The sequence below is a fragment of the Ornithorhynchus anatinus genome, chromosome 4 (genome assembly GCF_004115215.2).
Source record: "Ornithorhynchus anatinus isolate Pmale09 chromosome 4, mOrnAna1.pri.v4, whole genome shotgun sequence".
Lineage (NCBI taxonomy): Eukaryota > Metazoa > Chordata > Mammalia > Monotremata > Ornithorhynchidae > Ornithorhynchus > Ornithorhynchus anatinus.
Window position 1 is genome coordinate 36,039,107 of NC_041731.1, and position 23,326 is coordinate 36,062,432.

The 23,326-nt window shown below is 46.8% G+C and overlaps 1 protein-coding gene across 7 annotated transcripts in view; it reads right to left on the reverse strand.

The window, feature by feature from the left end:
• Positions 1–908: 908 nt before the first annotated feature.
• Positions 909–23,326, reverse strand: part of TTF1 (transcription termination factor 1) — a 28,110-nt gene continuing 5,692 nt past the window's right edge. For 4 of the 7 annotated variants that reach the window (XM_029063105.2, XM_029063104.2, XM_029063106.2 and 1 more), the window contains 10 exons: positions 21,129–22,670; positions 18,305–18,534; positions 16,999–17,184; positions 15,801–15,879; positions 14,262–14,392; positions 11,547–11,784; positions 5,456–5,545; positions 3,931–3,996; positions 1,897–1,982; positions 909–1,559 (listed from right to left, as the gene is read on the reverse strand). In XM_029063105.2, coding sequence (XP_028918938.1) covers positions 1,378–1,559; positions 1,897–1,982; positions 3,931–3,996; positions 5,456–5,545; positions 11,547–11,784; positions 14,262–14,392; positions 15,801–15,879; positions 16,999–17,184; positions 18,305–18,534; positions 21,129–22,663 — 2,823 coding nt within the window. In that variant the 5' untranslated portion in view covers positions 22,664–22,670 and the 3' untranslated portion in view covers positions 909–1,377. Of the gene's footprint in view, positions 1,560–1,896; positions 1,983–3,930; positions 3,997–4,030; positions 4,379–5,455; positions 5,546–11,546; positions 11,785–14,261; positions 14,393–15,800; positions 15,880–16,998; positions 17,185–18,304; positions 18,535–21,128; positions 22,671–23,326 lie in introns of those variants that run through there. The other 3 variants (XM_039911777.1, XR_003758869.2, XR_003758868.2) reach the window with 3 other exon arrangements.

The following is a 23,326-nucleotide window of genomic DNA, read 5'->3' on the forward strand; positions in this document are numbered from 1 at the left end:
GTGCAAAGCACTGTTCTAAGCCCTGGTGGATACAAGATCAGGTTGTCCCACGTGGGGCTCACGCCTTTAATCCCCGTTTGACAGATGAGGGAACTGAGGCCCAGAGAAGAGAAGTGACTTGCCCAAAGTCAGACAGCTGGCAAGCGGCAGAGCCGGGATTCGAACCCATGAACTCTGACTCCCAAGCCCGGGCTCTTTCCACTGTGCCACGCTGCTTCTCTAGTGAGGATACTGATGGGAAAACTCGAGGAGTCGGAGACAGGATGTGTGGGGAGTTGAGGGCTTCCATCCTAGCGAAGTTTTGGTAGTGCTAAGTCATCATTCGAGAGTGTTTATTGAGCGCTTACTCTGTGCAGAGCACTGTACTAAGCGCTCGGAAAGGACAATTCGGCGACGGAGACAGACAAGCCTCAGTCCTGAAACTTCAGAACTAAGAACCTGCGTGACGGAATCGATTATAAAGCTTGTGGGGTTTTGTGGTGCCTCCCGCGCTCTTCACCCTGACAGTTGTGGGTTCCCCATGGACAATAAATACCAGAAAGACGGGCAGGGGAGCAACACGTCATGAAGGGTACACAAAGAGAAGCAGCGTGGCGCAGTGGACAGAGCACCGGCCTGGGAGTCAGGAGGTCATGGGTTCGAATCCCGGCTTCGCCACTCGTCTGCTGCGTGACCTTGGGGAAGTCCCTTCACTTGTCTGGGCTTCACTTATCTGTAAAATGAGGATTGAGACCGCGAGCCCCAATTTATCACCTCCATTTCTCCATCAGTGGATAACCATACCTGTATAACTATTTCTACACTGTGTTGGCGCCGTACACGATTTCTGGAACAAAAATGTAAGATCTAAAATATGCTCGTTCTACTTTTCTCCACACGGAAGGTTGGGGAAAAAAAATCAGCACGTATCCACGACATTAAAATTATCTTTAATAAATGTATACGCTCAGGTAGAGTCTTCTCTCGAAATCATTTAAGCACTTTTTCACAACTTCAAGTTAAACCCAGAAGGTACAGGGAACGATGGATGCGTTTTACGTTAAAATGTTACCCGTTCAAAATAATTTTAATTACAGGACCACACACAGATCGACTTGCACAAGACAAAGCCAGTTCATCCACTAGAGATAAAATGTAAATTCAGTCCACGGCCTACAATTTTGCCTCACGTGTGCTAATGGAGACATTCTGTCTACCACTCGAGGATCATGCGGAAAAGAGAGCGATCGCCCCCTTAGTCATCGTCAGACTTCCTCGCAAAATGACGTACGCTTGATTCCGAAGACGGTTCTGCAAGAGGACACTGCCGACGGCCCGGTGTAACACCGTCGACCTGGGGAAAAGGGAATGTAGCGGGCAGGAGCCGAGGCCGAGTCCTTACTTACTTTCTAAGTCGTCTTCAACGTCGTCGTCACTTTCATAAAAAAAGATGTCCTTAAATCGAAAAACCTGTCTTGGCTTGGCAGGGTCCTGGAGCTCCTGGCCTTCCCTTTTTAGTTTCTTCTCTAACCTCTCCTCGAGGATTGGACGGCTGGTCTCATAGAGGTAATCTATAATTTCTAAAACAGGCACGTTGTGAATACCATTTTAAGTAATGAACTGCACCAGAGTAAAAGGCTCTAATTAAAAAAAAAAAATACTAAACTTAAAATGAAATAGGATCTTCTAACTAGGAGAGATGTGAGGAATCCAAATTAGAGACTTGGGATTCTCTTGTCGCTTATTTGGCAGTAAAGCAATTTAATAGTTTATAGATGATTGTGCCCTTAAATTAAGCCGCTCGTCTAGACAGAGAAAATTCACCAGAAAGGAAAAGATTTGGGGGGGGGGATGAAAAAGGTTTCATTTGGAAAAAAGTCAGAAATAATTCATGATGCAAACATTAAAAACACTAACCTGGGAAAGTCATCTTTTGCCAAAACGGGACACAGGTAGTTTTCAGCTTGTAAAATTTGGATTGCGCATAGGATGGAGGAACATCACTTAGGGAAAAATCCAAACACCAATATTAGTAGCCAGCAAGTTCAAATTTTAAAACCACGAATAAAGCAGACTTACAAGTCCCGCCGAAGTTTATTTCGCTACTCTGATCAACAGACCCCCAGTAGCCTCCCATCATTACCACCGACCGCAAGAAGCGGTGCGGCCTATCGGAAACAGCCCAGGCCTGGGAGTCGGAGGACCTGGGCTCTAATCCTGTCTTTGCCACTTGCCTGCTGTGTGACCTTGGGCAAGTCAAGTAACTTCTCTGTACCGCATCTGTAAAATGGGAATTCATTCATTCAATAGTATTTATTGAGCGCTTACTATGTGCAGAGCACTGTACTAAGCCCTTGGGACGGACAAATCGGCAACAGCTAGAGACAATTCGATCCCAGTTCTCCCTCCTACTTACACTGTGAGCCCCACGGTGGGACAGGTTCGAGTGTTTAGAACAGCGTCTGACACACAGTAAGCACTCAAATACCATTTTCTTTTTGTAAAACGTGCCTGACATAGTAAGCACTTAAATGCCGTCATCATAAAGTTTCAAGAACCGACGCAACTTCAAATCGAAAGAGTGATGGGCCGAATTGGAGCTGACTGCCCATACTTGGACAGAAAGCAAACTCCCCGGGGCTGATAATCAAGGAGTGAAGTCATCAGGTTCTGCTGCCGATCTGTACGTTCCAAGCGCTTAGACCAGTGCTCTGCACGTAGTAAGCGCTCAATAAATACTACTGAACGAATGAATCTCCTCCATCTAAGTTTTTTTTGGGCAGGGTGGTCACTGATTAGCCAAGTGTAGTTAGAAAGGGGCCACCGATGGAGTCGTGGTGGTTCCCTGCCGGCAGCAGGAGGAAGATGTGGAAGCTGCAGCTGGTTTCTGGTCCTCCCAGGGCAAAAGCAGGGTCCGTCAGACCGGGAGCGGTGACCGCAGAGACATAGCCGGCCTAGAGCGGCAGCAGCAAGCAGCCACGGCCACGACCGACAGATCCTGGCTGGGGAACGCCGGTGTGGTGGAAACCCACTGGAGTGAGGAGGTGGCTCGGAAGCTCTGACCCCTCCCTGTCCCGTTCCCAGCAGATCCCCAGGATTCCTGGGTTAATCCGGTGGATGTACTACAACTTCCCAAGCGCTTAGTACGGTGCACTGAACCAATCAGGCGGGTGTGAAGCAGATGGACGGGCGGCTCCTCCTCTTGAGGTTTCAGGGAGGGCCCTTCGGTAAGCTTGTCGCGGGCGGGGGACGGGTCTGCCAACGGTTCTCTTGTACTCTCCTAAGCACTTGGCACAGTGTTCTGCACGCAGTAAGCGCTCGGGAAATACCACTGATTGACTGATGGGGCGAGTCAAGCCCAGACCTGACGAGGACCCAAGAGGAAGCATGCATAAGGTGCACTTCCTTTCGTTTCCTCTTCTCTCTGACCCTTCCCTTTCTCCTCCTTTCCTGTCCACCGCCAGTAGGCCGTCCCACCCTTTGGTGCGGAAAAGAGGCCGGACGTGGAGCGAATATATCGGTTCCCTGCTGTGTCCCCCGTCGGCAGACGGCAGCTCCGGGCCCTGGCCGGCACCTGTGGAGTTTCCTTTGTCGTCACTGGTCTCCAGAGTCGGGTCAGAGGCTTCTCTTGCCCCCCGCCGGCTCCAGAGCCCGTGGGCAAGAATTGTACAACCGACGGTCCAGGAGGTTCCGGGAGAGAGGCAAGTGTTTTCTGGGGTGGGGGGTTTAGTATTTGTTAAGCACTTACTCTGTGTCACACGCTGTACTAAACTCTAAGGTAGATGCAAGTTCATCGGGTTGGACCCAGTCCGTGTCCAGTCTCAACCCCATTTTTACAGCTCCGTTCCTCTCCCCCTCTTCTACCTCCCAACCTCTTCCCTGAACCCCCGGTTCACCCCGGCATCCGAAACAGAAAGTTAAAACCCCAGGTCCAACAAGGGATAGGCTTACCCTATGGTGTCAGTGAGTTCTTCCCAGTTGATATTATTAGCATCATCTACATTCATTTCATATAACCTAAGGAAGAAAACAAAACAAAAGATGGACCCACCTTCCGAAAGAAAATGCAGGAAAATGAACAGCTCGTAAAATGCTCCCAGATACAAGACTTCGGATGCGACATGAGACATAAACAACATCCTGCTGACACAGAAACGCACTCCTTGAAGCAAGCTACTCTCCAATCCATCCAATTCGCTTGGAAACTTGAAACAGTATCCTGGCAGTCCTTTAGGAGCCACAGTGACCACCGCAATGCCATTTATTTGCAACGTATTTTAGACTTCATCATCTGAAACCTCTGAAAAGGTTTTCTGGTTCATATTTTTAAGACACGTATCTAGCCTTCTGAGAGACTTCAAGGAAGCGAGGAAAACTGATCGCACTGTCATTCGAACACCTGGGGCCAAGGAAGACACGGCTCAGCAGAGAAGAGTGCACAAAAGGTAGGGCAATGGCACAGAGGAGAAGGACAAGAGGACCGCAACAGGAACGGGCCGATCTCATCATCTGGAGGAAGAGAGTAACCCCAGAGGGGCAGGGAAACCCTCTCCCTTCTTCTGGCAATCAGATGGGAGCTCTCTCCGAGTACAGAGTCATACCAGTGATCTTTTGCGAGGGAAAATTCAGGACCGCCCAGGGTGACCTCAGAGGTGAGAGAGACCCCTTTGGGGGTGGAACTGGGGAGGGGCAAAGGGACGTTGGAGGGAGCAAAACGGGGCTCAGGGAGCAGTCAATTGTATTTATTGAGCACTTATTGTGCACTGAGTACTGAATTAAGCGCTCGGGAGAGGACAATACAACAGACACATTCCCTGCCCACAACGTGCTTACAGTCTAGAAGGGGAGACGGACGTTAATATAAACAAATCATCTCCGCTCGGCGGGCCGGAGCCCACTGGTCCGTATGCCAGCGTGGGACGTGCCAGTAAACTGTGTCGCTCTGGGCCTCTGGACCGCGGCGTCTCCTTCGATGGGTAATTTCACGAGACTGGTGGGTGACTTTTTCCTCTTTTGGGGGTTTCTTTGACGGGACCCCTGATACATTTCTCAAGCAAGATGGTTGTCAGCAACATAAAGCAAGCAGCCGTTTCTTCTCCGCCTTTTATTCACCCCTCCCTAAGCCCCACGGCACTTCTGTACACATCCACCACTTATTTATATTAATGTCTGTCTCTCCCTTCCAGTCTGTAAGCTCCTTGTAGGCAGGAAAAGTGCCTACCAATCACATTATACGCTCCCAAATGTTCAGTACAGTGCTCTGCACACAGTAGGTGCTCAATAAATACCACTGACTGATTGATTTCAGCAGCCCCCTCGAGAGGTGAGTGAGGATTAACGACAAGACTCCCTGGCTCTTTAGACTGCAGGTGGCTTCGTGTTAAGTGCCGGAGACCACGTGTACTGTCCCACCCCGGGAAGGACAACGCACATCGTTAACTTCCACGAATAACCATCACTAACTTCCATTAGTTACCTATCAATGAGATTGATTTTGGCCCGCAGGGCATTGATCCCACGATACACCATCACGCCGTTGTTCATCCTCTTGGTTAGAATTTCAGGCCTAACAGGGGAAAAAAACCCCACCCTTCATTAGTTTAAAAAATAGTGAACTCCAAGGTCAGCAACCCCCTTGTGGTTATATGGCCCAGTTTATGATTCAATTTATAAGTTTAGTACAGAGCTCTGTACACAGTAAACACTCAATAAATACCATTGTTTGATAGGAACATCTCTCTCACATCTCTCTCCTCACCTCTTTAGGTACACTGTCAATCAGTGTCGACAAGCAGACCGTCAACTCTAGGCCACCTTATGAGCCAGGATGAGACCAGGATGGGAAGCAGCGTGGCCTAATGGGAAGCGCTCAAGCTTGGGGGTCAGAAACACTTCGGTTCTAATCCTGGCTCCGCCAAGTGACAGCTGTGTGACCTTGGATAAGTCATTTTAACTTTTCCCTTCCTCTATTACCTCATCTATAAAACGGGGATTAAGACTGTGAGCCCCATGTGGGACATGGGCCGTGGCCAACCTGTTGATCTTGCATCTACCCCAGGGCTTACTACGGAACATAGTAAGTGCTTAATGAGTAATTTTATATGCATTTAAAAAAAGCTAAAGGGAAAGAAGACAGAAAGACAGAAAGACAGACAGACAGAGAGAAAGAAAGAGAGAAAGAGAGAAAGAGAGAGAGAGAAAGAGGGAGAGAGGGAGAAAGAGAAAGAAAGAGAGAGAAAGAGAGAGAGAGGTATAAAGAGGGAGAGAGAGGTAGAAAGAGGGAGAGAGAGGGAGAAAGAGGGAGACTGAGGGAGAAAGAGGGAGAGAGAAAGAGAGAGAGAGAGAGAGAAAGAAAAGAAAGAGAAAGAGAGAGAGAAAGAGAGAAAGAGAGAGAGAGAGAGAGAGAAAGAGAGAAAGAAAAAGAAAGAAAGAAAGAAAGAAAGAAAGAAAGAAAGAAAGAAAGAAAGAAAGAAAGAAAGAAAGAAAGAAAGAAAGAAAGAAAGAAGGAAGGAAGGAAGGAAGGAAGGAAGGAAGGAAGGAAGGAAGGAAGGAAGGAAGGAAGGAAGGAAGGAAGGAAGGAAGGAAAGAGAGAGAGAGAGAGAGAGAGAGAGAGAGAGAGAAAGAGAGAAAGAAAGAGACTATCTTTTTTTTTTTTTTAAACAGTTTTCAACCACAATCCAGAGCCTCAAGGCAGACTCTGGGTTCTAGAAGTTTCCAGCTCCCCAGCCAAGTTGGGAGTGAGACTTCAAAGGGTGGGAACAGGACAGGCTCAAGACTTCAGACCCCCTTCCCACCCACCTCCACATCAAACAGAAACTCCTTACCATGGGCTTTAAAGTACTCAATCAGCTCGCCCCATCCTGCTCTACTCACTGATCGACTACAGCCCAGCCACACGCTCCGCTCCCCTAACGCCAGGTTACTCACTGTGATCCCTCAAAAACTCCTCATGGTTGCAAATGGGTCTGGAAAAAATTACTTCCTTGAAATTAACGATCATAATTAAACGTGAGGCTGGCAGGGGTTCTCTGACCACTCAATTATAAACAGAGGGTAAGGAATGGAGCCGTTAAATTACAGAATCCCAGTTCGACTACTTTCTATGCGACGGGAGGATGGCCGTACAAAACTGGGCCGAGCTAAAGAACCACCGTGGATTTAAATATATTCTTGATGAAAATGCAACTGTGCTACTTTTAGTTTATCATTCTACACGAGCCTGCAGTTGGGACATCACATGTGGGGAAAAATTCTGCTCGAATCTCCAAATATAGGCCATTGTCTCTAGGCAACCTGCAGAAGCAGTAACAGATAGAGCAGGTCAAGTTCTAGGCTACGGACACAGCTTGAGGGAAATAAACCCGAGCCACCTTTGTGTAAGAAGGCTTCTGAATCACACCCTCAAACTTACTTGTCACGGGTTAATTTATGCATCGATGTAGACTGCGAGCTCCTCGGGGGCCAGGAGAAGGTCTATCAACTCTTCTGATTGTACTTTCCAAGCGCTTCAGTACAGTGTCTGCTCACGGTAAGAGCTCAAGAACTATTTGTTAAGCGCTTACTACTGCAAGACACTGACCTAAGAGCTGGGATCGATACAAGGTAATCAGGCAGGACACAGTCGATCCCCGTCCCAGATGGGCTCCCGGGTCTCGTACTCGGTGCTTAGTACAGTGCCCGGCCCACAGGAAGCGCTCAATAACCACCACTGATCAGTATGAGCCGAGGGGTTACGGCCAGAGATGCTAGAAGGGCAAACAGGTGAGCGTGAGCTGGGATGCACCGTGAGAGGAGCGAGGATAGGTAAGAGGGAGAGAGCTGATTGAGAGTCTTAGGTCAATCGGCGGAGGGGACGGGGCAGTCGCTGGAGGTTTCTGAAATAATGAAGCTTCCGAAGCAATGTGGAGGAAGAGCGTGGGGCAGAGAGAGCGGGGCCGGTGGCGGGGGCAGAGAGAGGTCACCCTAGGCCACCCTATGAGCCAGGATGAGACAAGGATGGGAATAATAATGTTGGCATTTGTTAAGCTCTTACTATGCGCAGAGCACTGTTCTTAAGCGCCGGAAGCGGTACGACCTAGTGGGAAGCGCTCAAGGCTCTGGGAGTCGGAAAGACTTCGGGTCTAATTCTGGCCCTCATTTCCCCAAATCCCTCTCCCAGCGTGGAAAAAGCCCAGGCTTGGGAGTCAGAGATCGGGGGGTTCTAATCCCGGCTCCGCCGCTCGTCAGCTGTGTGACCGCGGGCGAGTCACTTCACTTCTCTGGGCCTCGGCTCTCTCATCTGTAAAATGGGGACGAAGACTGTGAGCCCTACTTGGGACAACCTATTACCTTGTATCTACCCCAGCGCTTAGAACAGCTTTTGGTACTTAGTAAGCGCTTAACAAATACCAACATTATCATTATTATTCCGCCTCTCCCTTGCCCTTGGATTTGTGCCCTTTAGGCAGGTGATATTCACCCCACCCTTTGCCCTACAGCACTTTTGAACATATCCGTAATTAATATGGATGTCTGTTTTCTCCTTTCTCCAAGGAACACGTCTACCAGCTCTTAGTCTGTATTCATTCAAGTGCTTAGTACAGTGCTCTGCAAACAGTAAGCGCTCAGTACAACCGAGTGAAAAATTTGCTAAGTTTTTCAGAGCATGCATTTTTATCACAATACTCTGACTTCTAATATAATTTGGAGTGAATTTCAGACGATCAGTAATAATGCCGAGGAGTTCAGACACCAGGGATTCCTCTGTCCCAGATTCACACTCAGTAGCTCACACGGTAATGAAGCTAGGTTAAACTAAACCCTAGGTGGCCGAAGCTGGAACCCTCCATGTTTCTCTACAGAAACATTTTCGCTAGGCCACATGGCTTCGTTCTAGCATTTCTGTAACCCCCTTTATCCACTTCCCCCCTATTTATTTTGTTAATGAGGTGTATATCTCCTTGATTCTCTTTATCTTGACGATGTGAAACATTTTCGCTAGGCCACATGGCTTCGTTTTAGCATTTCTGTAACCCCCTTTATCCACTTCCCCCCTATTTATTTTGTTAATGAGGTGTATATCTCCTCGATTCTCTCTATCTTGACGATGTTGATGCTGTTTTGTTTCGTTCTGTTTGGCTCTGCCTTCCGTCTCCCCCTTTTCCACCGTGAGCCCGTCACTGGGCAGGGATCGTCTCTATCTGTTGCCGAATTCTATATTCCAAGCGCTTAGTACAGTGTTCTACACCTAGTAAGCACTCAATAAATACTACTGTATGAATGAATGAATACAATCTGTCTCCTGATACTGCAGGGGAGTTTGCACCCCTTAATAACTCCTGAGGGAAAACTGAGATTTCCGCTGCGTTCCTCCGAAGCGCAGAGAGTTACCCCGGGGAAAACTAACCCACTCAGTAGCAGTAAGATCTCTAGGTGGCCCAAAGCTGGGCAGAGAGATGTGATACAAGTCAAGCTAAAGAGTTAGGCCAGAGGGAAAAAGGCACAGACCTAAGAGAGAAAAAGAAGAAGATAACTGGCCCTAAAGGACACGACGCATACGCTTATGATCAATCAAGGGAGGAGGGATCTAAAAAGCTACAAGATGAAAAGGAATGGATGTCCTTCGGTGTGTGGGAACAGGCGGAGGTTCTGGCCAGAGGGAAAGATAACTCAAAGAAACAAAATACTACATTTGAACACCAAGCCCCCCCACAAGGAACACAGCGATAACCACCGTCGAATACGTAAGCAATAAATTCTCCACAAAAGACCTAAGCAACTTTTAGGGTATGAGAACGAGGCTACGGGCTGGCTTATCGGGGAGCGAAATCTTGAAGTACCCGGGGGGGAAGAGAAAAATCTCTCACAGAAGGAAAAGACCATCCTGTTCCCTTAATAACAATAATAATGTTGGTATTTGTTAAGCGCTTACTATGTGCCGAGCACTGTTCTAAGCGCTGGGGGAGAGACAGGGGAATCGGGTCGTCCCACGTGAGGCTCACAGTTAATCCCCATTTTACAGATGAGGTCACTGAGGCACAGAGAAGTCAAGTGACTTGCCCACAGTCACACAGCTGACAAGTGGCAGAGCCGGGAGTCGAACCCATGACCTCCGACTCCGAAGCCCAGGCTCCTTCCACTGAGCCACGCTGCTTCCCCTCTTCTGCATAAGATCTGGTCAGACCTAACCAGTCTTATGGCTTATTATTAAGGGGAGATGTCACCTAAAGTATTTAATATGCCGTTTACCATCATTCTACAACCGAGGAGATTTCTTCCTCTAGAATCTGTAAACTGTTCATTAATTCATTCGGTCGTACTTACTGAGCTTCTTCTGCGTACAGAACACTGTACTAAGCACTCGGAGAGTACAATACAGCAATAAACAGCCACATTCCCCGCCAACGACGAGCTCACAGTTTAGAGGACTGATATTATAACATCAGTGTTTTGCCCACAGCTATTACGTTTTCAGCTAGCAATAATAATGGTACTTTTTAAGCACTTACTACGTGTGAAACACTGTTCTAAGCGTTGGGGTAGGTATAAGCTAATCAGGTTGGACACGGTCCCTGCCCCCCATGAGGCTCACCTTTTTCATCCCCATTTTACAGATGAGGCAACTGAGACACAGAAGTGAAGTGACTGCCCAAAGTCATCCAGAAGGCTATTTTCCTATGGCTATTCTTTTCATGTGACTGAAGCAGTAAATCATGGTCCTTGAGTAAAGAAGAAACCCGGAAACTGATCCAGGCGGTTGAAGAAGCAAGTCTGAGCAAGTTGTCTCCTACCATCCATTGACTGACGGCTCGATTACCTAAATTCACTGATTCCCTACTACAACCCAACCCGGACACTTTACTTTTCTACTGCCAGGCTACTCACTGAACCCCAAGCTCACTCAGAGAAGCAGCGTGGCACAGTGGAAAGGGCCCGGGCTTGGGAGTCGGAGTTCACGGGTTCCAATCCCGGCTCTGCCGCTTGCCAGCTGTGTGACTTCGGGCAAGTCACTTCACTTCTCCGGGCCTCAGTTACCTCCTCTGTAAAATGGGGATTAAAACCGTGAGCCCCACGCGGGACAACTGATCTCCTTAGATCCACCAGCGCTTAGAACAGTGCTTTGCACATAGTAAGCGCTTAACGAATACCACCATTCTGCGGGGCCGCCAACTGCTTGCCCACGTCTTTCCCTCTGGTCCGGGACGCCCCCTCTGCAGCTCACAGACCACCATTCTCCCTGTCTCCTCGAACATCCCATCTCTTCCGAGAGTCCCTCTCTGACTAAACCCTCACACCCTCTATTCAACCACCCTTCTACATCGCCTATGTACCTGCATTACGCACTTGATATCCCCACCCCATCCTCTGCCCCAAAGCAGTCAAACATACAGCCAGAATTTATTTAGCATCTGTCTCCCCCTCTAGACTATAAGCTCCTGGTGGGCAGGGAACATGTCTAGCACCTCTGCTGTACTACACTCTCCCAAGTATTTAGTACCATTCTTTGCATACTGTTAAACACTCAATCGATACCACTGGTGGTGAAAAAAAACAACAAAACAAAAAAAAAACCAAAAACCAAAACTTACCACTTACTTTTACACTGCATCCAGTTTCTTGTTCCCACTTTAGCCTCCACCTCTACCCAGGATATGCCCTTGTAAAGTTTTTTCCGCACAATCGACAGGCGATCCGTAGGCTTCTCATCCTGCAACTTAGCATCCATCTCGTTTAAATCCGCAGGAGACAACTTCTTCAGAATTATCTCTTCAACTGCTTGGATCAGTTTCCGGGTTTCTTCTTTACTCCAAGGACCACGATTCACTGCTGCAGTCGCGTGAAAAGAAGAGCCATTCAACCATCAGTCTGGTCTTGTTAAACCCAGGGAATGGGTCTGTTTATTGCTGCATCGTAGTCTCCCAGGCGCTCAGTACAGTGCTCTGCACACAGTAAGTGCTCATTAAATACAACTGAATGATGTTGAAGTTCAATCTTAGTTGCGGCCCCGATTCCCAGAAACCCGTCTGCCACAAGGAGTCTTGTCCTCCCATGAAAATGTGAACAATGCTCAGATCTATTGAACTTTTCTTAAAAATGATACTTAAGTGCTTACTATAATAATCATTGTAATAACTGTGGTGTTTGTTAAGCGCTTACTTTGTGCCAGGCACTGTGCTAAGTGCTGTAGTGGACACAGGCAAATCAGGTTGGACACAGTCCCTGTCCCATGCGGGGCTCACGGTCTCAGTCCCCATTATACAGATGAAGAAACTGAGGCACAGAAGTGAAGTGACTTGCCGGTGGTCACAGAGCAGACAGGTGGCGGAGGCCGGATTAGCACTCGTGACCTTCTGACTCGCAGGCCCGGGCCCTATCCGCTAGGCCATGCTGTTTCTGAGGCACTCTTCTGAGCGCTGGGGTAGATACAAGCAAATCAGGTTGGACACAGTCCCTGTCCCACTTGGGGGCTCAGTCTTCATTCCCATTTGACAGATAAGGTAACTGAGGCACAGAGACATGAAGTGACTGGCCCAAGGTCCCACAGCGGACATACGGTGGAGTCGGGATAAATACCCAGGACCTTGTGACTCCCTGACCCATTCTCTATCCACCAGGCCACACTGAAAGAGTTTTCCAGAAGAATCAAGCAATACAAGCGGAAATGGACGGTTATTCTAACGTCTGCATTCGGGTATCTCATTAGTTCCCCTTGCTGGATCGCTAAGAACACAGTGAATACAACCGGGCCCACTACACAGCCCGCCTTTTTATCCCCTTTGGCAACAGGAAATGGCTCACTCTCTAAGCTCTAAGGCTACACTCGAAGCTCGTCGATAGATTGTAAGCCCACGGTGGGCAAGGGAACGTGTCTGCTCCCCGCTTGTTTTTACTCTCCCAAGCGCTTAGTACAATGCTTTGCACACACTAAGTGCTCAACAAATGCCATTAGGCAACTGATTGACTCGTAGAAAAAAAATCTTGGGGTTAAACCTCTTGGTTCCTTTGCATCTGCGGTCAGTTGCGTTACCTATCTTTCTACTCCCCGCTGTCACGAAGTAGCCTAGAACCTGTAATCTGTACTGTACCCTGGGGACGAATGCTTAGTACAATGCTTTGCACACACTAAGTGCTCAATAAATGCCATTAGGCAACTGACTGCCTAGTAGGAAAAAATCTTGGGGTTAAACCTCTTGGTTCCTTTGTATCTGCGGTCAGTTGCGTTACCTATCTTTCTACTCCCCGCTGTCACGAAGTAGCCTAGAACCTGTAATCTGTACTGTACCCTGGGGACGAATGCTTAGTACAATGCTTTGCACACACTAAGTGCTCAATAAATGCCATTAGGCAACTGACTGCCTAGTAGGAAAAAATCTTGGGGTTAAATCTCTTGGTTCCTTTGTATCTGCGGTCAGTTGCGTTACCTATCTTTCTACTCCCCGCTGTCACGAAGTAGCCTAGAACCTGTAATCTGTACTGTACCCTGGGGATGAATGCTTAGTACAATGCTTTGCACACACTAAGTGCTCAATAAATGCCATTAGGCAACTGACTGACTAGTAGGAAAAAAATCCTGGGGTTAAACCTCTTGGTTCCTTTGTATCTGCGGTCAGTTGCGTTACCTTTCTACTCCCCGCTGTCACGAAGTAGCCTCAGAACCTGTAATCTGTACAGTACCCCGGGGATAAATGCCATCAAGTTTTCAAGGTATCAGGAAAACCGTCATGTCATTAAAAATACCACTAATTTCTCTCCTGCTATCCCTTCGCTTTCAAATAGGCATTTATAGGATTCCTGAGCACTAAGAGAAATAGGCCTTCATTATAAATCTTATTTTACTCCCTGAGTAGAGCCAAAACTAAGTGAAAGTTGTGTCGACCCTCAGTTCTAGTTCTGAAGCCTGTCAAGTCCTACATAATAATAATGTTGGCATTTGTTAAGCGCTTACTATGTGCAGAGCACTGTTCTAAGCGCTGGGGGAGATACAGGGTCATCAGGTTGTCCCAAGCGAGGCTCACAGTCCTAATCCCATAATCTGCCAGTACAAGGAGAGGCCCCCACCCAATTCATATTTCATTTCTCAAACTGTGCCTTTATTGCAACCCTTCCAGGTACTGACTCTCCTGCTTGTTGTTTCAACATCTTCAACCAGGCAATATTTAACTCAACAAATACTGCCCGTATTTTCAATATCCTGACCGGTGCCGAACATCAGTACAGTTTCAGCCCCGTCGTCGAGCTCAGTGAAAAGAAGGAAAATGGGATGAACTGGCAAAGAGGCCACCTTGAAAAGTGTGGTTACTTACTGTTATTCAACTGTGAGAACTTCAGGGCCACAGAGAGCCTACTGCGAGACACCAGGTCACCGATCTTCTTCCAATCGTTCCCGTGCATGGACTGATATTTCCGTAACATCTGAGTATCTTCTTTGCTGTACCTGAAACAGAAAGATAGGTAACGTGACTGACGGCAAATACAAAGGAACCACGAGGTTTAACCCAAAGATTTTTTTCCTACTACTCAATCAATTGCCTAATGGCATTTACTAAGCACTTACTGTGTGCAAAGCATTGTACTAAGCGCTTGGGAGAGTAAAAACAAGTGTGGGCAGGCACGTTCCCTTGCCCACCACGGGCTTAGTCTATAGACGAGCTTCGAGTCTAGCCTTAAAGAAAAAGGCAATATTGAAGAAATCACTTTGAACACTGCGGTATACTATGGTGGACGTACAGATTCTTTCATTACGTTACCAACGGTTTTCAAAAGGCAGTCAGAAATTTGCCTGCCACTTGAGGAAACACGTTCTCAATTTGCCAGTGACAATACCACCGTATTATTTAAGAAAATACATTAGGAGCTTAATACGCGTCAAACACTGTGTTAAGTACAGCATAATCAGCTCAACACAGTCCCTCTGCCCGACACGAGGCTCATAATCTAAAAGGGAGGGAGAGAAGATACCTGGCCCCCATTTTACAGATGAGGAAACACGTTCTTAATTTGCCAGTGACAATACCACCGTATTATTTAAGAAAATATACTAGGAGCTTAATATGCGTCAAACACTGTGTTAAGCACAGCATAATCGGCTCAACGTAGTCCCTCTGTCCGACACGAGGCTCGTAATCTAAAAGGGAGGGAGAGAAGATACCTGACCCCCTTTTACAGATGAGGAAACTGCCTCTGCTCCCTCTACCCTCCCCCTTCGCCTCTCCGCAGCTAAACCCTCTTCTTCCTCCTTTCCCTCTCCTCCCCCTCTCCCGTCCCACCCCCTCAGCACTATACTCGTCCGCTCGACTGTATATATCTTCATCACCCTATTTATTTTATTTTGTTTAATGAGATGTACATCACCCTGACTCTATTTATTTGCCATTGTTTTTATGAGATGTTCTTCCCCTCGACTCTATTTATTGCCACTGTTCTCGTCTGCCCGTCTCCCCCGATTAGACCGTAGGCCCGTCAGAGGGCAGGGACTTGTCTCTATCTGTTCCCGATTTGTACATTCCAAGCGCTTAGTACAGTGCTCTGCACATAGTAAGTGCCCAATAAATACTATTGAATGAACATGCAGAAAGTCAAGTGACTGGCCCAGGGTCACACAGGAGGCCAGTGGCAGAGCTGGAACTCAGATCTCCTGACTTCCACTCCCGTGGCTCCTTCCGCTAGGTCAGGCTGTCTTCGATTCATTAGCTGGTTAAAGTTTACTGGCTGGTGCTTCTACGGTTTAATTTTTGTTAAATATTGATTTCCATTCCGTATACTCTTTCTGGAAGTGGACATCACACGGAAAGTACCAAAGATAGAAACGTTTACTGGATTATTTGCCATAGTCCTCTCCTTACCTGCCTTTATAGTTATGAACATCAAACATCTTCTTGGCTCGATAATAAACCAACTTCCAAGGCCGGGCAATGCCTTCACCTTTAATGCCGGGAAAAACACAGTCATTCATATATCTCGGGTGCAATAAAGTAATAATTCAAACTGAGTCATCTCTAGACAATTCAAAAATCACCTAAGGGATTCAGATATAAATACAATCACCAAGAGAATGGTAAATGATCAACAGCACTTACAGAGCATACGCTGTGGCTGAGCCCACAAGGCATTCCCCACAAAACTGAGAGACATACACTGCGCTGTCAGTTCTGTAAAACTGTTTCTAAAAGTGCCCGCGCACCTCCCACTGAGTAGCACATTAACAGGTTAACGCTAACCTGTAAGGTGACCACAGTTGACATAATTACAGCTGGTAAAAATTGAAGGCTTGTACAACAACGAGGATCAGCGACCCGAATGCTTCTGTCCTGCTGCGTGAAATTCGAGGTCTGTGACCCAAAAATAGAGCATTCGAAAACCCAAGTGAATTTTAATGCTGAACAATTGGCCGTAACTGATTAAAGACTACGGTTCTGGGCCTGGGTCTCTGGCACTCCGATTCTGTCAAGCCACGTTGTGACCATCTATTAGCATCAGAGAGGCAACTAATTTTAACAGCGGTCACAATTAAGTTCCTTGGGCCGTTGAGGAATTGCTAAAACAGTAATAATAATAATAATAATGTTGCTATTTGTTAAGCGCGTCCTATGTGCCAAGCAGTGTTCTAAGCGCTGGGGTAGACACGGTGGAATCGGGATGTCCCACGTGAGGCTCACAGTTAATCCCCATTTTACAGATGAGGTAACTGAGGCACAGAGAAGGGAAGTGACTTGCCCACAGTCACACAGCTGACGAGTGGCAGAACGGGGCTTCGAACCCATGACCTCTGACTCCCAAGCCCAGGCTCTTTCCACTGAGCCACGCTGCTTCTCTAATGGCATGCTGGTTAGCAGAAGAACAACTGGAAAAGACAGGGAACTTTACACACAGCCAGGGAAAACCGTGGTTACTCAGAATGCTATACCAGGGCAGCTGAGAGCGAGTCAAGAATATTCAGAGTCGATAGAGAACACCAGCCCGGGCAGGGGAAATCCGCACTGGTGACGGTAGGTCATCGAGAAGGCAGCTCATTGAAATATTACAACATTTCTCTCAACTTACTAATGTGCCACCTGAGTAAGTGCTTTCTCTTTAAATTGGTGATGGCAGTTTTCTCCTCCGGATATCGGTCGGTGTGCAAGAGCTTGTCTGCGTTCTCGATTCCCGTCATTGCTAAAAAGTTCTCGACGTTTTTCCGTAATCGTTGGTTCTCCCTTGCAGAAAACTTGCCGAACTTAATAGGGATTCCTAAAATTTCCCATAAAAGGCATGTTTTTAGAAGATGAAACGCTGGAGCTCTCGGTCACACGTTTGATCTCATTATCTGTGACCACCGTGCGATTCCCTAATGGCGCCAACTCTGAAATCCCACCATCTAACCAGTCAGTGTTTTTTACGTGCAGAGCAGAGTACTAAGTACTGAGCGCTTGGGAGATTACCACATAATAAGGAACGGACACATTCCCTGCCCACGGTGAGCTTACAGTCCACTATACTAAACGCTCGGGAGATTACAAGACAAAATAATTAGTAGAAACGTTCTCTGTCAATAACGACCTCACAGTCACCTTCCTTCCGTCCCACACGCCCTGTCCCCACAAAACTGTCTGGTCACCATTCGTTAGGCGTTTCCTATGTGCCAGACACTACACTAAGCGCTGGGTTACTAAGATACAAGCTAATGGGGTTGGACACGGTCCATGTCCACACGGGGCTCACGGTCGTAATCCCCATTTTACACATGAGGCAACTGAGGCCCAGAGAAGTTGGTATTTGTTAAGCGCTTACTATGTGCCGAGCACTGTTCTAAGCGCTGGGGTAGACATAGGGGAATCAGGTTGTCCCACGTGGGGCTCACAGTCTTAATCCCCATTTTACAGATGAGGGAACTGAGGCACAGAGAAGTTAAGTGACTCGCCCACAGTCACACAGCCGACAAGTGGCAGAGCTGGGATTCGAACTCATGAACCCTGATTCCAAAGCCCGTGCTCTTTCCACTGAGCCACGCTGCTTCTCTGAAGTGAAGTGACTTGCCCAACGTCACACTGCAAACAGGTGGAGGAACCAGGATTGGAACACAGGTCTTTCCGACTCCAGGCCCATGTTCTTCCCACTAGGCCACACTGCTCACTGTGGATAAGGAACGGGTTTTACCACCCTGTCGTACTGTCCCTGTTGTACTGTGCACTCCTAAGTGATTAGTACAGTGCTCTGCGCCCAATAAACGCTCCCTAAAGACCATTAATTGACAAAAGAAACACTTCAAGATTACCCATTACCCCCTACTACCAAGAGCTAACACACAGATGTAAAGATCAAATTATTTCAAAGTATGTTTCCTTGCAGAACAAACTCCCACCACACTCACCTTGGGCTTTAAATTCCTGAAATCGTTGCAGATCATCCCTGATCATCTGCTTAATTGTGCCTTCTGCCTTTTCTTTAATATCAGGAATAAACTCCTCAAGTTGCTTCACTGCAGTCTCCATGTCAAAATCGAAATCTTCGACATCCTCAGAGAAGCTTTCAGTTTCATCTCTCTCAGCTAATTCTGAGGCATTTTTTGTCTCATCCACAGATTTGGTGGGCAGTTCTAACCTAAAAGAATGGGACGGACTCGCATTAATGCCTTACAAACACGTTCCCTCTCTTCACGGACGGTTTCTTGCCCTAAAGAACTCTATTAATACCAAGGCAGGCTTTCAATAAAAAGCGTTTTTGTTTCTCAAATACTCCCTTGTCGTGTGATTATTCCAATCTAAAAGTAATTTGCTAATACAATCGAGTTAGCAAGTGAAATTAAAAGCAATATTTAGCCATGTCCTATAAAATATAAGTATCCACATTTCTAAAATGCTTGAAGTAGAAGTAGCTGAGGGGGAAGAAGAGAAGGACCAGGGGAAGGTAGTTGGAGAGGGCTGGCCCAGGGGAGCTTGAGGGAGAAGAGGCGGGGGGCTGGCGAGGAGCAGCATGGCCTAGTGGATATTAATAACAATAATAATTCTGGGATTTATTAAGTGCTTTACTATGTGCCAGACACTGTACTAAGCACTGGGGTGGGTACGAGGAAATCAGGGCGCACACAACAGAGGACTCACAGTCTTAACCCCCCGTTTTACAGATGAGGAAACTGAGACACAGTGATATGACGTGGGCCTGGGAATGAGAGGACTTGAGGTCCAATCCCAGTCCTGTCCCGTCTGCTGTGTGACCGTGGGCAAGTCCCTTTACTTCTCAGTTCCTCAGTTTCCTCAAACGTTAAATGGGGATTCAACACCTCTTCTTCCTCCCTTTTTATGATATTTAAGTGCTACTTGTCACGTACTGTTCTGTGGTGGGTACGAGGTAATCAAATCAAATCGCAGTCTTCATAGGAGGGAAGAGGATTTCATTCTCATTTTCATATGAGGTAAATGAGGCACAGAGAAGTGACTTGTCCAAGGTCACATAGCAGACGAATGGTGGACCTGGAAGGAGAACCCAGGACTCCTAGGTCCTTGCTTTTTTCCCTAGGTCTAGCTGCTTTTCAGATCCCATGTGGGACAGGGGTCATGCCTGATCTGATTAGGATGTACCTGCCCCAGCGCTTACTACAGTGCTTGGGACATAATAAGCACTTAACAAATGCTATTACTAGCAGTATTATTAGCCCCAGCTTCCTCTCCGATCCCTTCGCCAGGTGATTCCCTTGCCATTTTTTCCCCTGCATCAGCTTGTTCCCTACCTAATACGCTGCTCTTTTACAGGGAATAGCAAGATGGATGTTTATAAAGCAGAAAATCCAGTTGCACAGTTGCAGCCTTAAAAATCATTCAGAGTTTATCAGTGCTTCACATCACTTGGCCGTTTGGTGCCCTTTAACAATTGCAAACAGACCAAAGATAGACTAGAAGGGTGGGATGATTCCAAGGATCTGTCACTGAGGACTTCAAACTTTGACTTCTCTGGGTCAGTTTTTCCTTCGCGAAAAATATTTTCACTTTCGAGCTTGCGATTCAATAACTGAAGTGACGAAATCGAGAAGAAGCATGGCTTAGAGCCCTGGGAATCAGAGGATGTGGGTTTTAATCCCGGCTCTGGCATCTTTCTGCTGTGTGACCACGGACAAGTCACCTAACTTCTCCATGCCTCAGTTTCCTCATCTATAAACTGAGAATTCACTCCTCCCCCCTTGACTGTGAGTCTCATAGTAATACCAATAATAACGGTATTCGTTAAGTGCTTACTATGTGCCAAGCACCGTACCAAGCACTACAGTAGATACACGGTCCTCGGGCCCATTTGGGGCTCACAGTCTAAATAGGAGGGAGAACAGGCACATAGTTCCCTGTATGCGGTTGAGGAAACTGAAGTCCAGAGAAGTTAAGTGATTTGCCCAAGGTCACACGGCAGGCAAGTGGCGGAGCCGGAATTAGAACCCAGGTCCTCTGGTTCCTGGACCTGTGATTTATCCACCAGGCCACAATGCTATCTTATGTGGGGACAGGGTTCGTGTGCCACCTATTGATCTTGTAATTCCCAAATGCTTAGTTACAAGAAAACAAAACAAAAAATTACCAAAAAATTGGCCAAAGATCCCCTTCCTGGGCAGCCAGAGGACTGAGAGCCAATTAGTTGTCCAGACGGAGACAGTGAATGGTTAGTGCTTCCCCTACAGGGGTGACATGAACGGACTAAACGGAACAGAAAAGGGGGAAAATGAAGCACCGAAGATAGCACGAGATGAAAAGCAAGCAAGGAAGAGGAAAAATAAAATGGAAAATCACAAGGGGGAAGAAGCAGAACAAAAAGGATTATAGGTCACATAAACTCTCAGGACCAGACATAAAAATAAGGACAAAAAAACCAGAGAAAATAAGGGAAGACAGGGTGAGAAGAGGGAGTGATAGGGACAGAATGATTTTAGAGAGACTGTGTGACTGATAAATGAAAGGACAATCCAGGGAGAAAACAGAGAGCAGAGGGAGAGGGTGTGAATGGTTGGAAGAGAGATACTGGTAAGCAGATGCAAAGGAACAGGTTTATGTGGGTGGTTGGATATCTAACCACAGGCTGCTATATCTACGAATTACGCAGCTACAACCTAAAGCACAGATCCCAACAAATGGAAGAAAAAAAAAACAACAAGGGAAAGTTTTACGGTGGCAGATTTCAAGACAGAAGTCATCACGACTTGGAATTCAAAAAATTACCTTTCATCGTTTTCCACACCTGCTTTTTCAGAGCAAGATTTTTTTTTCTTCTTTTTCTTGGCCGGTTTCTCAATTTTTTCCCTAAGGACATCACTACACTCCAACGCATCATCAGTCGGTTCCGTTTGGTGAGTAAGCATCGTCGGCGACCCCTCGGTTGGCACTGAAAAGCCTTTAGTAGATTCCAGGTCTTTCTCCCTTGAAGACTTTCCAGTTTTCTTCGCCTTCGCCTTCTTTTTCCTCATAGGTTCTTCAGTTTCTTTGTTAAGGTTTCTCTCTTGACTTGAATCAAACGTGGCTACTTGGGGTTGGTCAGCAAGTATATTCACCGAGCTTTCGCCATTCTCGGGCAAATTCCCAGATCCCATTTTATTTTTATTCGAAGACTTTTTCCTTTTTTTGCTGGAAAGTTCCACACTCTCACAAGCTGAGATATCAAAATCATCAATTCCGCTTATAATATCTGTTTGGTCAGCGAGTAATTGCTGAGGGCCCTCACCTGAAAAATCCTTAAGGGACACTGCGTCCTTTTCATTTAAATACTTTCTCTTTCTCTTGAATTTTGACTTTTTCCTGGCAGGTCCCTCAATCTCTTCAGTAGTGGCACCATCACCCTCTAAAGCATCAGGGATGTTAACGTTAGCAACCGCAGGTTCATTCAGACGGCTTTCATCCTTTTCATTTAAATGCTTTCTCTTTATCTTGAATTTTGATTTTTTCCTGGCAGGTTCCTCAATCTCTTCATTAGGGGCACCGTCACCCTCTAAAGCATCAGAGCCGTTAATGTTAGCAACCGCAGGTTCATTCAGACGGCTTTCATCGGGCATCGAGAGATCCCCAGTAGAGTCCGCATCCTTTTTTTCCGAAGACTTCCTCTTTCTTGCCTTGGGTTCTGTCACTCTGTTGGGCCCGGCAGATATTAATTGTTCTCGAAACTCTTCCTCCTTTTGAAAAGAAAGTTCAGATTCGGGCTCTTGTGAATCTGACAACTGCATCAGAGAGCTTTCAGCAGGGACTTCATCTGCATTTCTTGGTTGCCTTTTCTTTTTTTTCCTGATTTTGTGGTTCAGATCTTTTTGATCAGATTTAAGGGCCAAATGCAGTTCATTTTCTTCATCTGGTTTGGCCAATGATTTTTCCTTTTTCCTTTCTAAATAAACAACATCAACATCCTTTGGAAAGCTATCCTTGTGTAGCGTCTCATTTCCTTTATCCTCAAGAACACATAATACCCCTTCACTCTCTTCTACGTATGCCATTTTTTTCTTTTTCTTCTTCGATTTTTTTTCCGTTTCATTACAGACATCTGACTCGGTCAAAATACCATCACTGGGTCGCTGGGAATGCGACCTTTTCTTCTGATCCTGAGCTTTCTCAGAAAATTCCTCTTCAAAAAGTAAAGGAGAGCCTCTGAAATCTTCTTTGCTCATCTCGGCATTCCCTTCCTTACTTTCGCTCTCTCTGGAAGTTTTCTTTTTCTTCTTCTTCTTCAGGTCAGATGTGGAAAAATCAATTTTTCTTAATTCCTTCTCCATTTCGTTTCTGTAATCAAACAAAGGTTGCGGATTACTTAAACGTTAAGTAGACAGGCAAACATTAGGCTTTGATTTACATCACTAGGAAGATGAGAAGCAGCCTGGCTCAGTGGAAAGAGCCCGGGCTTGGGAGTCAGAGGTCGTGGGTTCGACTCCCGGCTCCGCCGCTTGTCAGCTGTGTGACCGTGGGCCAGTCATTTCACTTCCTCTGTGCCTCAGTTACCTCATCTGTAAAATGAGGATTAAGACCGTGAGGCTCAGGTGGGACAACCTGATCACCCTGTATCTACCCCAGCGCTTAGAAGAGTGCCCTGCACGGAGTAAGCGCTTAACAAATACCAACATTATTATTAGGAAGAGTGACAGAGAAATAAAATTGCAGTCACGCTGGCCAAGATTCCTGGATCAAGAATATAAGCATGTCTTCTCTCCTCCTACACCGACCCGTCCCCCAGAAATCTCAGGTCTCTCAACTTCCAATTTTCCCAAGTCGCTCTGCCCCATTTGGTCACCATACCTAACCTACCCTCTCTTCATGCAAAAATCTACACCTTCAAATGTGCCCTCTCCACCAGACTCAACTCCCTTGCTCCCCTGGCTCTCCATCAACCTCTTACCAGCCCACAGCCCTGATGACTTCCACTGTACGTTTCCTTCTCGTAC